Source organism: Papaver somniferum, chromosome 10 (genome assembly GCF_003573695.1).
Source record: "Papaver somniferum cultivar HN1 chromosome 10, ASM357369v1, whole genome shotgun sequence".
In the NCBI taxonomy this organism is placed as follows: domain Eukaryota; kingdom Viridiplantae; phylum Streptophyta; class Magnoliopsida; order Ranunculales; family Papaveraceae; genus Papaver; species Papaver somniferum.
In genome coordinates this window covers 60,632,740-60,648,782 of record NC_039367.1, presented here as the reverse complement: position 1 = coordinate 60,648,782, position 16,043 = coordinate 60,632,740, and the positions used below count along the sequence as shown (strand labels likewise).

The following is a 16,043-nucleotide window of genomic DNA, read 5'->3' as shown; positions in this document are numbered from 1 at the left end:
ATGCATGCAGTCAAAAAGTTGTCTAACATTCTTGGAAATCCCCAACCTTGGTTTTGGTTTAATATTCGACTGGTTTTTGTAATTATGTTGGAGCAAAATAATTAATCATTGTTTCACAAAACTATGAAAGACTTGTTTTGCCAATACGAAGGTGCTCATTGTTAGAATTAGCTGAACGCACGTGACCTAAAACCATTAGGATTGAAGTAACCTTTTTTTAAGGATTGTACAACAACAAAACAACAACGACGACGACTACAACTAAGCCATTAGTCCCAAACATGTTATAGTAGGCTAGAAATGAAACCCAGATCATAAACCATCTTTCTTATTTATGGTTCTTGTATGTGGATTGTGGATTTTTGCGCGCTCTTGTCTAACACCGACTCTTTCGATACCTTCTGTTTCTTCAAGTCTCTTTTCACTGCCTCCTCCTCATTGTCAATCTTGGCCAACCTATATTTTTCTTTGTGTCCGCGGAGAGACTTATATATCCTGTACATACTGGTGTCTCAGGGGGATTCCGTTGGAGGTATCCAAACCATATATAGTCTATCTAAACTATCACGACTTATATTCTCAGTGCATACTGATGCTGAATAAGATTTTCCTCGATCTGTGCTACTCCAAGTCTATCATGTATATCATCATACTTAATTCGGTAGAGTCTCGTGTTTTCCCAACTCCAACGCAACATACACATTTATGCTATACTTTTCTTCTGAACATGTTTTATTATGCGAGCCGAACATTCGGCACCATACATCATCACAGGCTTGACCGCCAACTTATAAAACTTGATTTTGAGTTTTTGCAGAACTTTTTTATTGCATATAGTGCCAGATGTTTATCGCCATTTTACCTATCCCACTTGAATCATATGACTAACACCCTCATCAATCTCGCCATCATTCTGCAACATCGAACCTAAATATTGAAAGCTATCCTTTTGAGGCAATACTTGTTCTTCCAAAGTGACCTCCATATCCTCCGATATATCATATATAGACCCATATATCATACACTCGATTTTAATCCTACCAAGTCTAAAGCCTTTTGATTCTAGAGTCAGCCTCCACAACTCCAATTTCATGTCAACTTCTATCTCACTCTCGTCAATTAGCACCACGACATCAGCGAAGAGCATGCACCAAAGGATCTTTCCTTGAATATCCCTTGTAACTTCATTCATCACCAAGGTGAAAATATAATGGCTTAGCGCTGACCCTTGATGTAATCCTATTTTAAGAGGAAAATCACTAGTTTCGCTTTTGCAAGCCTGAACACTAGTCACAACTCCATCATACATATCCTTGATGAGGGTAACTTATATTTTGTGGGGAATTTCTCATTTTCAAGAGCCCACCACATGAACTGTCTCAGAACCTTGTCGTACGCTTTCTTCAAGTCGATATATACCATGTCATATCCTTCTTTTGTTCCCGATATCATTCTATAAGTTGCCTCGTTATAGATCGCCTCCGTAGTCGACCTCCCATGTCTAAAACCAAATTGTCTTGTTCCCTTTATAAGCGATGCGTAATTGTAGGACTGATAAGCTTGTTTTTTCTATAATTTGTGCAGCTTTGGATATCTCATTTGTTCTTGAATATTGGTACTAGAACGTTTCTCCTCATACTCGTCCGACATCTTGTTCGATTGGAAAATCTTGTTGAACAACTTGGTTAACCAAGTCATCCCTACATCTTCAAGGCATTTTCTCACTTCAATAGGGATGCTATCAGGCCCCAACGCCTTCCCTATTTTCATCCTTTTTAACGTCTCTTTTACCTCCGACTTTCGGACCTCCTAACAAATCTTCTATTAGTTCCATCAAAAGAGTCATCTAGATCGATCGTGGTTGTCATCCTCTCTGTTGAAAAGCTCGTTGAAGTATTTTATTCGTCTATTCTTTATCTCGGTGTCCTTTACTAAAAGTCGATTGTTTTCATCTTTGATACATTTAACCTGGTTGAAGTCTCTCGTATTCCTTTCACGAAGTTTAGATATGATATAAACGCTTTTTTCCCCGTCAATTGTATTTAGCTTCTGGTACAAATCTTCATATACACGACCCCTTGCTTCACTTATCGCTTGCCTGGCGTTCATTTTTATCGCTCTGTAATTTCGTATGTTCTTCTCGCTCCTATGATGATGCAATATTTTGTATCACTCCTTCTTCCTTGACTGCCTTTCGTATGTCCTCGTTCCACCACCAAGTATCTCTCGATTTACGTCTATTTTTTCTCGTTTCTCCAAGGACCTCTACAACCACCTTTCGAATGCGAGTTATCATCTCTTCTCACATGTTATTCGCTTCTACTTCTACGCTCCATACCCCTTCTGCCAAAAGCCTATCTTTAAACACCCCTGAGGCGTCTTCTTTGAGCTTCCACCACTTCGTTCTTGTAACCTTTGAGCCTTTGTCCCGTCGAACACGAGTCCAAGGAGAAAGTAGGATACCAAAAGTTGATATTGTGAGACAATATACTCTCCAGGTATAAATTTACAACTCCATATATTCCCATCTATCCTCTTTCCTAGTAAGAACATAATAGATCTTGATAGAGTATTGACCACTACTGAAAACCACTAAATGGATTGTCTCTTCCTAAAGAAGGTCTTATAAATCATGAGGTCATAGGCTATAACAAAAATCAAAATTTCCCCTCCTTATTGGTTTTTATCACCGTACCTGAACTCCCCATGCACCCTCTTAAACCCGCCCTACTTGTGCCAATGTAACCGTTGAACTCTCTTTTAACAAAAAGTTTCTCGCTACTAGCCACATCTCTAACGATGCCATTTAGATCTTCCAGAATTCCCGCTTGGCTTCCCACTTAAACCTACTTGTGAGCACACACACTGATGACGATCAAAACCATATCTCCAACTACGAGTTTGACTAGGATGATCCTAAGAGCAACTGCAATGGACGAGTAAACCCAAATTTTCAATCGAGTGGGCTGGCATAGTGGGACGGACCATCGATCAAAATTTGATCAAAGAGTAAAATCCAGACCAAATTTGGTCTGCGATCAGGACCAAATCCAAATATAGTCGGGCGTTGATATAATCTCCGCTACACATCGGGCGTTGATATAATCTCCGCCATTCATCGGGCGTTGATATAATGTACGCATGAAACGGGGCGTTGATATAATGTACGCCTGAAACGGGGCGTTGATATAATGTACGCCCGATGGGGCGTTGATATAATGTACGCATGAAACGGGGCGTTGATATACTTAACGCCCCACTTTCACAAATTTATGAAACTTACATGGGGCGGGCTTTATACCTCCGCCCCATTTTTTTCTTTTTTTTTTGTTTCTGAAGCGTATACTATACCAACGCCCCACTCGCGCGTTATCTTTACCAACGCCCCATTCGGGCGTTATCTTTACCAACGCCTGATCCCAGGAGTAATGTTTATCAACGCGCGACCAAATATACTCTTTTCCCACTACGCCACATGACGGACTAAACCCAAATTTGGTCTTTTTTTTTAGTCTTTGGTCTTTGGTTATACTCGCACCACTGTGGACGCTCTAACCCCTTATATTCTAACGACCACTCCGTCCTTGAGGATTTTATCGATTAAGATACCTACCCCATTCTTATTTTATTTTTCTCCTATGTACATATCTTGAAGCATGTGTCCCCCACTTTCTTCGCCTTTTTGCCCGTCTATTTAGTTTCCTAAGAGCAATGCCTATGGGATAGACTGTTTTAGAATCTATCCCTATCAAAGTGAAGGAGTACAAATCTACCCATACGATAGAGAATTAATAGTCCATACGGTGAACAAATTTCCGTTTGAGAGAAAAAAAGAAGGAATAGAAGCAATCATTTAGCCTTGCAATATAGCTGGCATGATGTTATTGGATAGAGCATTAGTTGGCAGTAAATCCCGTGATATAAGGAAGGAATCCCGTGATACGTCGGACTGACACTTTTTTTTCTGCTTCATGATGTTCTCTATAAATCAGTTACGGCAAACCAACAGCGGTTTGTTTTCTTTTCAACTTTATACGACAAATCAAGGGTCGTTTTTCCCATATTATTTTGCACGCCAAATTGTTAGCCGTATATGGAAGACTTTTATGCACTCTTTCCAACGAACGAGAGGCTGATTGAGTTTGGGTGAATGGGGGTTACCCTCTACCATAGTATGACTTAATTTGATCAAATTTGATCAACTCTTTCATTTTGAAAGAGACTCTCAACCCCCATATCCCTTGCTCTAAAAGCATAAGATATTTACACATTTCCTACTCGGAGTATCCACTATATCTTTTAGCTTTCCTGTTAGGACCCTACATTCCAGCTACCCAGCGAATCCTACTTACCTAGGCTAACTTCCTTTACCTTCGCAATCTTTTATTTTTTTAATAGAAAAACTTGAAAGATTTTCATTAAGCTCAAAGGCAAGCCAAAGGCATTACATCACTCCTTTTTCACTCTCTAATCTAGACTCAACACACAAAGGGAGTTCAGAACTCCATTTCCTAGTACAATTGTTATTTCTGGCAAACTTAGCAAGTAGATCAGCTACTTGGTTGCATTTCCTATTTCTAAAACAAACTTGAACATTTCCTAAACACTTAACTAGATGTTGACAATCTCTGATAATATTAACATCCTCCCATCTGGTAGTAATCTGAGGACCACTAACACTTTCCATTACTTCTTTATTGTCTCCCTCCGCTATGACATTCTGAATCTGCAACTGGACAATCCACTGTAAAGCTTTAAGCACTGCCACTGCTTCAGCTTGAGCTACATCTCTGGCTCTTTCTACCAGCGTCCAGGCTTCCACCATCCTCCCTGTAAAATCTCTTATGATTACAGCAATAATAGCAATAATATGATCAGGTAAAATAGAAGCATCAATGTTAATTTTTAATTTTCCTCTAGGAGGGGGTATCCATCTATTGTTATTTCTATTAGCTTTATTTCTGCCTATCAAACTTCTATCTACTTGGACTGTACTTGCAGACTGATTTATGTGAATTTTATTCTCATTGCAATAAGTTAGAATCCTGTACTTTAGGCTTGTGCTAGAGCATCTCCTGTTGTTAAAGATGAGCTCACATCTGGATTTCCAGATGAACCACATAGTAACAGTTATCAGATTAACTGTTGTTTTTCTTCTGAAGCAGATCCGGGAGACGACCCACGCTCATTTACCACTACATCCGGGCGACGATTTAGCGCGCCACTAACAGGAAGACGATCCGGCCTTTTCTATTTTAACACCATACCCATGTCCTGATATGGGCTCTTTGGACCCTTTCCCCTTCAAAAAGAAAGAAAAAAATGGTGCATCACCTTAGAGGTGACAACCCGACCCTTGCTCATTTAATACCATACCCGGGTTCCAATATGGCGCGTCACCCTAGTGACCCCGAACGATTTATGTATGGGTCTCATTTCATGAAAGTTCAGCTATTTTTACATTGGGACAGCACACCTAGCACTGTCTTCCTCCTATATCCTGACTTATAACAAGCTGTGCAGTAAGAAACTACACATGCAGAGTTAATGAAATCGAGGTTGTACTTGAGAAAGCTCATTAATAATCTTTATCACTAAGTGTCTGGGCAACGTATAATCAACGCTGGAAATTTTCATTAGGGAATCCATAATCGGGATTAAAATAATCGTGCATCAGCTTCTGGTGGAACTCATCCCTCCCTCGATACACATATCTTTTTGTGAATGCTTCTTTTGGCTCTGGAGCTCCAAGTATCTGCTATGAATGTACCACCATCATAGTGTCGGTTAGTTCTCCATCTCCACCTGACTTGTCATCTTGTTGTCACAACATCTGAACATTAGTTCTGTATCTCCACCTGACTTGTCATCCTGTTGTCACAACATTTGAACACACATTTGTTGTTGTGATTTAAATCGATTCATATGAAGTTGCATCTCGTCATCAGGAGAATCCATTGATTACGGATTTAAAAGTAAATAAATTGAGAATAAGGTAATAGTGTAAAAAAAATTTAAAAATAAGTGTGAGTAAATTGAGAATAAGGTGAAAGAAAAAGGTAGATAGCAACATATTTTCAGTAGCAGGAACATATTTGCCGCAACATTATGATCCAAGACTGAGAGATTGTGAGTGTAACCCAATTAGCAAAACAAAAACACCTGACTTACTGCTTTAGCCTTTAGGTTTATAAAATTTGTACAACAAGGAAAAACCAAGTTAACTCTAACTCCAATTTAGCCAAACTTTACTAACTGGGACATGTAGGCTACTATAGCAACTTTTACAATCTTTTAACAAGAATTAGGTGCTTCTGCTAAAGAGAACATTGTTGCCAAAACATGTCCATCCATACTCATACGATCATCCAAGTCAAGTGCCGGTAACGAACCCATTTGGCAGCAAGATGGATACCGATGGCCAAAGCCGCACCCACCAGCGGCACTGGAAGTTTTCGAACAGAACTTGCAACTTCAACTTCTGCAGATTCTTCTGGAAGACTCTTCTTCATGTTTGAGTGGTGATATATGGCGAGAGAGGTAAACAAAGTCATCACCAGAGCTCTCACCCATGGCTCACCTACAGCGGTCAACACTGCAGCGACTGGCATTGCAGATGAGACATTATCTTTCTTCTTAACAAACTTTGAGAAACAGAATAGTCCTACAAGGAACACCCAGAAGAGTGACTCGGGGATGAAACTCTTCACAGCTGCTAACCCAATAAAGCCAGCCACGGATATGAGATAAGATTGGCAATTTATGGAGTTTGGTACAGGGGCTTCTGCGATAGCTAGCACTGCTGATGTTAAGAGAATGATTACCATTAGCTCTGGAACAGGGGCTGCTGCAACTATATCCGAGTACATGTATCGAACACTGCAGAGTGATGTCTCGAAAAATCCAAGAACTGCAGTAATTGGATCACCGAAGAAATGATATACAATTGCCAAGGCAAGTTTAGAAAGGTAAGCGGTGAAGCTGGCAATGCCCACAACAGCTTTTTTCCAGTTAGAAAGTTCCCATAACACTGATCGCCATGCGTAAATGAGGAATGCCAGGGCTGCCAATTATTTCAAAGTAGACAAGGTCAACATGTGTTCACAAAGCAACAGCACTACCTTACCTGTTTATCACTTGCGAATTACGATTACCAATATGTAAAAGACAAACAATATCAACAGCTAGTTTGACATGAACCATGACATCCTAGGAACTAGGAATTGGTACAAAATGCGTGTGTACAATCATATAAAAAAATCACAGAGGCCAATAAGATGTTGTTATGTTGCTAACCCTAACTGAGAACCATGGAAATGAAGATAATACATGAATCCTTTTCACTGTTTTAAAGGGAGCTACTTTGCACAAAAAACAACAGAAAGTTGTTTGCATCCAGATAGCACCGTAAACTCTTTAAACAGTCAAAATGTAACTGGAAGCTATTTCTTGGACAAGATTTTTGCAGAAAATGGAGGTTGTTGGTAACACGTTTCAATTAGTATACTGCTTCTGTTGCTTTAGTATAAATAACCAATTGTTTGATGTTTAACAACAATCATTTGTTCGCTTTTTTCTCACAAGACTCAATTCCTAAAGTCCCTTTTTCCCTCCCCTATCCGCAGATAACTACTGCGTGAATTTGAATCTCACCATAATGTACAACTCTCTCAGGGAACCTATGTGCAGTGATACAAGGGAGCATCAAACAACACACAACACCGAAAGCAATTTTTATAAAACATCTACTTGTTCACTTTGTCCTTGAAAGAACTATTAACATCTGTGGTAAATTCCCTATGTTCAACACCTTAAGCAAATTTTGGCACACATACATACAGAAATGACAATAGTATGAAACAGTTTATTATAGAAGTGAGAACATGATCTCAATTAACCAAAGAACTAAAACTTGACTGAAATATACTAACCAATCAACCATGGCCATCTGACAGGACGATCTGGAGCTTCTTTAGTCAAATATCTAAACCTAGAAGGCATTGTACTTTGTCCTCTAGCTTCTTCAGCTTCATCAACAACATCCTTCTTTTCCTCTCCTTCTCCATTCTCTGCACAAACACTGAGCCCTAGTTTTCTCCCAATAGGGAACTGTTTAATTGACAACCCAGAAAAATCAGAACAACGTTTTATTGGTAGTTGAATACTTCTAGTCTCAGTATAACGAAACTGAAGAAGTTGATTACAACGAAGAAACCCATAAGAATTAACCTGACAAGTTTTCTTAGTAATTGAATTGAATGGTGGTTTCTGAATTAAGTTTGGAGATGAACATAGAGAAGAAGAAATCGACATTTGATAATTGCGTATAGATTTTCAGAATTTTGGGTTTTATCTATACGAAGGGTTTAAGTTCTGAGAACAGCCCTAGCGTTTAATAAATTTACATCGAATACCATTGATAAAGAGAATGAGTATTGGGATATAATCGTCAATTATCGAAAAGACAAGGATAATCGTGTGTATTGGATAGTATTTCAGAATTTCTTACTTTTAAATTCCGCGCCACCTTCTTCTTCATCTCTCTCCTCAGATACTTACACACTTGCTGAAATCTCTCTCTCCATAGCTTACTGGAGTGGACTAGTAGTAAAGGTAGTTCTTAATCTTTAGTTTCTTTCTGTTTCTGTTTTCTTTGCTATTTTTTTTCCGGTTATTAGGTCAAATTTTTGTCCTTAGTGTTTGTTTTAGGGTTTCTGATTATTATGTTATTATAGTCCTTAGTGTTTACTGTTGATTTAATCCTATGATTCTTAGTTAAGTTGATTCACTTTTGTCACCTGAGATTATTTTTCTTCTTCTTCTAGGGTTTTATTGTTGGGCGTTTTAGTTTGGGTTTCGTTTTTTCCACTTTGTTTACTCCATTTTATTTTTCTAATTTGTTCTTCAACGAGTTCCTCATTTTGTTATTTCGTCTCTGCAGGATCTATTGGGGTGAAGCTGAAACAAGATGGGTGATTCCTCTAGGTAATTCTCTTCTTAAGAAGTTTTACTTTTATGAATTGGAGTTTTGGAATGAGATTGCCTTGATCATTTTGTACTTGATTGAGTTCCATAACAGTAGTATTAACCCATGAAGCACACTATTTCTTGTTACACATTGTATTCATTTTCGCCCAGACAAAAGAGAGGAGAAGAAAATACTGCGGAATGCAATGTATTCGACTCTGCTTGCAATATGAAACACACTTATAATGCTTGTTTGCACTATTTTTTTTATTCTGCAGTCTTTCTAAATTTTTATTTATTCGATTGACATTACAGGGAGGATGGCAGTGACACATTTCGAGTGCTTGTTGCCACTGATTGCCATCTGGGTTATATGGAAAAAGATGAGATACGTCGATTTGATTCGTTTCAGTCCTTTGAGGAAATATGCTCAATTGCGGAGCAGAAAAAGGCAAGCCATATCCCTGCTATACACTTACTATATGAGCATATTTAACTATGGTTTGTATGCCCCCATAGATGCACGTTTTTCGTTTTGAGTGGCTTTGTTTCTATATATATGCTTAGTTACTCAACTCTTGCTCCAGTATAATCTCTTTTCCAGCTGGGACAGAATAGCTAACTTTTGGTTTTCACGCTCTAAAAGCTGGTTGGTTTGAAAGTGCCCAATTTCGTTTGGTCCATGAAGCCGCTTATAGGTCGAATCCTGCTTATAGTTATAGGTGTTTCCACTTTGCATTTTTGGGTCAGGCTTCCTGCAGCCTATCCAATGTCTCGTTATGATACTTCTGCTTGCATCCCTATTACTTTTTTTTAATCAGTGTAATTATTGAGGGTTCAATTTTACTCTTATATGCCATCTATTAACATATATAGTTATGTTGTTTGTGGATATGCATGTGTTGCTGTTAAGTAGAATCCTTAAGAGCAGTATGCTGATTCTCTTGATTGCAGGTGGATTTCTTACTTCTTGGTGGTGATCTTTTCCATGAGAATAAACCTTCAAGAACAACCCTAGTGAAGACGATTGAGATCCTTCGTCGATACTGCCTCAATGATCAGCCCGTGCAATTCCAAGTTGTCAGTGATCAGACAGTGAACTTCGCTAATATGTAATGTCTCTATATGCTTCAACTTTTCTTAATTTGTTCTTTCATTTTTTCAGTAAATATCGTTGTAACTTTTTTTTTCTGTAAGATCCTTACCTTTATTTCTAAAAGGTAGTTACCTACTTTTTGTTTCTTCTTAAATGAATTTAGTAGTCAGTGTATGTTCTTTCTTGGTTCTTTATCTGTTTAAATTGAGAACAACATCATTTAGGTTCTAAAGCTTTCGATGTGCTTATCCAGGTTTGGTCATGTGAACTATGAAGATCCCCACTTCAACGTTGGCCTGCCAGTGTTTACCATACATGGAAATCATGATGATCCCGCCGGAGTGGTAAGCTATATGTTGATACCTGTTAGCAACCAGAACATTCTATCTGTTCCCTTTTTTTTTGGCCTATTGAATAATGCTCCATAGTTTTCATCCCTATCTCACTAAGCTTATTCACATTATAGGATTTTTTCGTTCTTTCAATGTCAAAACCTAGGTCAGATTTCGTTAAAAGAATCCCTGAATTCATGGTTACTGGTGTTTCATTGCTATGGGAATAGTACTTTTTATTTGTTGTAATTCAAAGTGCCATCTTTTCTTTTAATTTCTCCTTTTATCTCTATGTGGATAATCGGGATATCCAGGCCATCCTCTTAGAGCTACCTGACTAATCTCCAGATACTGTACTGGCTTGATCAATTGATCTTATGAATCGTTTTTAGTCATCAACATTTACTCTCCGTTCACTGACGAGAAACTGTTGTTTAACTGTTCTGACAGGACAATCTGTCTGCTATTGATATACTTTCCGCTTGCAATCTTGTGAACTATTTTGGGAAAATGGTCCTTGGAGGCTCAGGTGTTGGTCAGATAACTCTTCATCCTATTCTTATTCGAAAGGTTAGTTATACTAACATATATGATGCTGAGAGTGGGGCATTAGTTTCACTAGGCATGGAAAAATAGTCTTACTGTTTCTGAGTGCAGGGTTCAACAGCTGTGGCTCTGTATGGTCTTGGAAACATAAGGGATGAACGGCTCAATCGAATGTTTCAGGTACTTTTTTGATTGAAAATTAAAACAGGTCTCAGGATTTTTGTAGGTTTTAATACCAAGTTACTAAAATGTGGGTTCATTCTATTATTTAATACCAGACACCACATGCTGTACAGTGGATGCTTCCTGAACCTCAAGAAGGGTGTCAAGTGTCAGACTGGTTTAATATTCTCGTTCTTCATCAGAACAGGTCATATACTGTATTTTCATAACTATTATTTAGTCAAAGGTGATAGATAAATGATTTCCTTGAACAATTGAAACTCAGAGATTATTCTTTTGGGAGCGTTATGTTTTCCGGTGCAAAATTTTCAAGATTTTATCCTTTTTTTTTATATATATATATATATGTATAAGCAAAATTTGATCATCTGGAATGCCATTATAATAAACAGTCAATGTGATATGCAGAATAAAGACGAATCCTAAAAATGCAATCAATGAGCATTTTCTGCCACGATTCCTGGATTTTGTCGTGTGGGGGCATGAACATGAGTGCCTTGTTGACCCTCAGGTACGACGTGTTAGCTTTCTTATGCATGCTTGTTTCTTATTTAGAATTATCGCATTCTCTCTCATTTTTCACTTTTAATTATCTCAGTCATCTGATGTAACATCTTATTCATATGCTTCTGATTTCAGGAAGTTCCAGGGATGGGTTTCCATATTACTCAGCCAGGTTCTTCTGTAGCAACCTCTTTAATAGACGGGGAAGCAAAACCTAAGCATGTCCTTCTTCTAGAAATTAAGGTTGTTATGGTGCAAAATCCTGTCATTTTCTCCTCCCTCCTAATGCACATGTGACCCATCATTATGCACTGCCTAAATGGTTGACACCTTCACTTTTACAGGGAAATCAGTATCGCCCTACCAAGATACCATTGCATTCAGTCAGACCTTTCGAATATGCTGAGGTTAGTAACTAGGTATACCGTAACTTTCTTTTTAGTTCCTTGAATCTCTCTTACACATCTAGTGCCGATGAATTAGGTTGTGCTAAAGGATGAAGCTGACATTGATCCCAATGATCAAGCATCAGTTCTTGAACATTTGGACAATGTGGTAAGAGATACTTTATGTTCTTGATGGATTGTGGCTTATATTTATCTCGGCTCTGCTTTTTATTTACTGGCTGTACACCCTTTATGTAATAGTTTTTGAGTTTATTGACTATTCTTATGCTCATTATATCTTACAAAGTCTCGATTCGCTTTAGGTCAGAAATCTGATCGAGAAATCTAGTGGGACGGCTGTGAGTAGATCAGAGCTTGCCCTTCCGTTAATCAGGTTAAAGGTAACACCTTCTTTTTAATTATATTAAGGTTTTAGCTAGTAAATTGTTAATGCTGCGGTGTTTGATACAGTGATCTATTGATTCAACAGATTGACTACTCTGGTTTTATGACAATAAACCCTCAAAGATTTGGGCAGAAATACGTTGGAAAGGTAACTTGAGGCTTGAATTACCACTCAGTATCGTTAAGGACTATGAAATGTATTTTAATTAGTTTTAGATCACACTTTATTAAATTGATTGATGTTTGTTAGATTTTGTAGGTTGCAAATCCACAAGATATTTTAATTTTCTCGAAGGCTGCCAAGAAACGCCAGGCTCATGAAGGTAATTAATTTATTCATATTGAATTTTGATATAAAGAATCGGTATAGTCTACTCTGCATTCGTGCCCTGAGGACTTTATGATTATTTGTTGTTGGGGTGTAGGTAAGATTGATGATTCCGAACGGCTTCGCCCCGAGGAGTTAAATCAACAAAACATTGAGGCTCTGGTTGCTGAAAGTAATTTGGTATCCAGCTATAACTTTCTGTTTTCTTATTTCTTCCTTTTTCATGGTTGACATTATCCATTTATCCTCGTGAAGCTCATCTTGACCATACAACCTTTTTCAGTTCCTTCTAAACCCTAATTTACTTTGTCATTGTTGTTTACCCTTGCCCTATATCAATGTATACGTTCTGATATTAGTTGGGACCTTTTAGCTATTCGTTTTCTATATTCACATCAGTAATCATATCTCGTGTTTGCAGAAAATGGAGATCCTCCCAGTTAATGATTTGGATGTTGCACTGCACGATTTCGTTAACAAGGACGACAAAAACGCATTTTATGATTGCCTGAAATACAATTTGGAAGAAACACGTGTAAGTTTAACCTTGCTATGACTTCTGACTTCTTACGCCGTTACTATTTCATAATAGATATTCTTGCATTGTGTTCTGTTTTCAGGAGGTATTACATTTTTTTCTGTGCTTATATCTGACATATCAAGTCCTATTTATACAGAAACAAATTTCAAAGGAACCAGATACTCTGAAGTTTGAGGAGGAAGATCTAATTCTTAAAGTCGGAGAGTGCATGCAGGCAAGAATCTTTTATGCTTATTTTTAAGCTGTAGCATGTGTAAAAGTCTTCAACTGCCCCCCAAGTCAAGCTGGTGCTTGTTGCATCAGGAACTGTTGTGTTGTATCAAGCTTTTCCTCTTTTTTTATTTTTATTTTTGTAACCAACGCTAGTATATTTCAGGCACGTGTAAAAGAGATGTCGACGCGCTCCAAGGACGGCACAGAGGCCACACCCTTCTCAGGGAGTTTCAGGGTTGGGTTCCTACCTTCTGTGTGTTTGATGTAACAAAATTGCATGAGTTTCCTGAGCTAGGTTATTCTCGTTTTCTTGTAATTAAATTTAGCTGTAGTTTTACATGTATATAGGATACAAGGGGTAAAAATACAGCTGGATTTGGAATTTCTAATTCCTTCAGTGATGATGAAGACACCGCCCAGCTGTTATCAAGCTTAAGGTCTACTGCAAGAGGCAGCAAATCATCAGCTGTTGCTTCTAGGTCTTCTCAGGATGCTTTTGGAACCTCTACAAGAGGTAGGGGGACCAGGGGAAGGGGTAAAGGAAGAGGATCTAGTAACCTTAAGCAAACAACTCTCGATGCAGCACTGACCATCCGGCGTTCTGATAGGTTAGCCAATGGGCAATATCTTTAGCCTTTGGGAGGCTTTTGCCACCTAAGCATTATACTTTCAGTAGAACTTTACAATGACATAAAAGACAAGATTTTGTGCTTCGAGGGTTATTTAAAATTTATTCGTTGCAGATCTGCTTTAGTTGCTACACCAAGTGCAGTCCCAAGTACTGAGAACGATGATGATAAATTGGATTCTCCTTCTAGTGATGAGGTGGAGGAATTTGGGGTTAATGACGTCCTTGACAGTTCGGTTAGTCCTAATTCCCTTCTAAAAACTATTGCCTTATGTTCGAATTTAAGAAGGAATGCACTGAGGAATTACATAACTAATAAATTTACTTTGATATAAGAGGTATGATCTAGTTAAGGAACATTGCATATTAGATACATAGAGTTATTAGTGCTTAAATCTAAGACATCTCTTTAAGTGAAATCTTATGTCATGTCAACACATTTGTCTTATCAGGCAAGTGTAGAACTTCAGTTATGAAAGATGGTGTTTAAGAGAGTGGTGAATGCCTTCCTTAAAAAAGTTCACCATAGCAATCCTTCCCCTTGTTTGATCTTGTCATTGCATACCAAAGTGTTGCTTAGCTGAAATCAGTTTTATCAAGATAAAATTCCTAACATAGCCTATATATGATTGTCTGGATTCTTCTTTTCTTTTGTGAAGGAAAACGAAGATATCCCCGCTAAAGGTCGCAAAAGAGCAGCTCCAGCTACAAGAGCAAGAGGAAGAGGTAGAGGTAGGGGCGCTACATCATCTAATAAAAGGGGACGGAAACAGGATTCTTGTTCTAGTCACAAACCAATCTTGACTAATGATGATGACGACGATGATGATGATATGGCTAACAGGTTGAAGAAGGCTCAACCTCGGGTAAGTAGGAATTCAAAAAATAATTTTTATAAAGCATATGAATGTTATTCACGTTGGTAAAAAGAATTGCAAGAGTGATAGTAATAACTTGTAGCTAACATGAACAAAATAAACTGGAGTCCGTTAGCTTCGTTAACAAAGAGCAGTTGGACCAGTATGTAACTCTTTGTTTTCCTGTTTGCAGGTAACAAGGAATTATGGCGCTCTAAGGAGATGATTATTGACCGCCGGATCTTTTGAAACAACAATTGGTTCTTAGGGTCACGCCATAGAAGTTTTTGGTCATGTAATATTTCCATAGATTGGTGATTTTTTCTATTTTAATATATATAGATCGGTGATGAATATGTTGTGTATCTTTGAATCAAAACAACTCCCGACTTCTACCCTTTTAAGTATCTCACTAGGAACAATGAGAACCTCCTACTTTTGTAACAAGTTTTGATGGTAAAACCTATTTAATCCAGTTGATCTCATTCCAGTTTTATTTTCATTATTCTTAGTGATGGTATGGAAATAGTGAAATGATAATGTACTAGTCAAGCTGATTATGTGACATCCAGAGTTGTACTAACTAGAGGGGCATCAAATTTATGAGCCATACAATGAAACTCTGGGAACGTGTTATCGACCGTTGGCTACGAGGGAACTCGGGTGTTACGAAGAATCAGTTTGGGTGTATGCCCAGGGAGATCCACCACTGAAGTGATTTTCCTGGTCCGACAGATGATGGAGCGCTACCGAGAACAAATGCGTAACCTGCACATGGTATTCATAGACATTGAGAAGGCCTACGACAAAGTCCCACGGGAGGTAATGTGGTGGGCACTCGAACAGAAGAGGGTATCACCTAAATATATATCCCTTATCAAGGATATGTACGAGGGAGCGGTCACAGGGGTCAGGACATGTGACTGAGTCTCAGAGGACTTCCCGATCAACATCGGACTACACCAAGGGTCAGCTCTGAGCCCCTATCTGTTTGCGCTAGTACTGGACCAAGTAACGAAGGATATACATGGGGAGATCCCTTGGTGTATGCTCTTCG

General features: G+C 38.4%; 3 protein-coding genes across 3 annotated transcripts; 1 reads left to right on the top strand and 2 right to left on the bottom strand.

The window, feature by feature from the left end:
• Positions 1 to 4,444: 4,444 nt before the first annotated feature.
• On the bottom strand, positions 4,445 to 5,122 carry LOC113315697. The gene has a single exon (XM_026563953.1). The coding sequence runs from the start codon at positions 5,120 to 5,122 to the stop codon at positions 4,445 to 4,447; it is 678 nt and encodes a 225-aa protein (XP_026419738.1).
• Positions 5,123 to 5,999: 877 nt separating this feature from the next.
• LOC113315068 lies at positions 6,000 to 8,313 on the bottom strand. Its single transcript, XM_026563381.1, has 2 exons — positions 7,932 to 8,313; positions 6,000 to 7,063 (listed from the first exon to the last, which is right to left on the bottom strand). Exons 1-2 carry the CDS (start codon positions 8,311 to 8,313, stop codon positions 6,357 to 6,359), a joined length of 1,089 nt encoding a protein of 362 aa, XP_026419166.1. The 3' UTR covers positions 6,000 to 6,356.
• A 185-nt stretch (positions 8,314 to 8,498) lies between these two features.
• Positions 8,499 to 15,471, top strand: LOC113315160 (double-strand break repair protein MRE11-like). The gene is made up of 23 exons (XM_026563462.1): positions 8,499 to 8,613; positions 8,942 to 8,985; positions 9,283 to 9,418; positions 9,922 to 10,079; positions 10,317 to 10,407; positions 10,846 to 10,965; positions 11,053 to 11,121; positions 11,220 to 11,311; positions 11,533 to 11,635; positions 11,764 to 11,871; positions 11,973 to 12,035; positions 12,112 to 12,183; positions 12,338 to 12,415; positions 12,505 to 12,567; positions 12,679 to 12,742; positions 12,845 to 12,927; positions 13,169 to 13,282; positions 13,425 to 13,502; positions 13,665 to 13,736; positions 13,850 to 14,109; positions 14,245 to 14,365; positions 14,789 to 14,995; positions 15,180 to 15,471. The coding sequence occupies exons 2-23, from the start codon at positions 8,969 to 8,971 to the stop codon at positions 15,210 to 15,212; spliced, it is 2,202 nt and encodes a 733-aa protein (XP_026419247.1). The 5' UTR covers positions 8,499 to 8,613; positions 8,942 to 8,968; the 3' UTR covers positions 15,213 to 15,471.
• Positions 15,472 to 16,043: the final 572 nt, after the last annotated feature.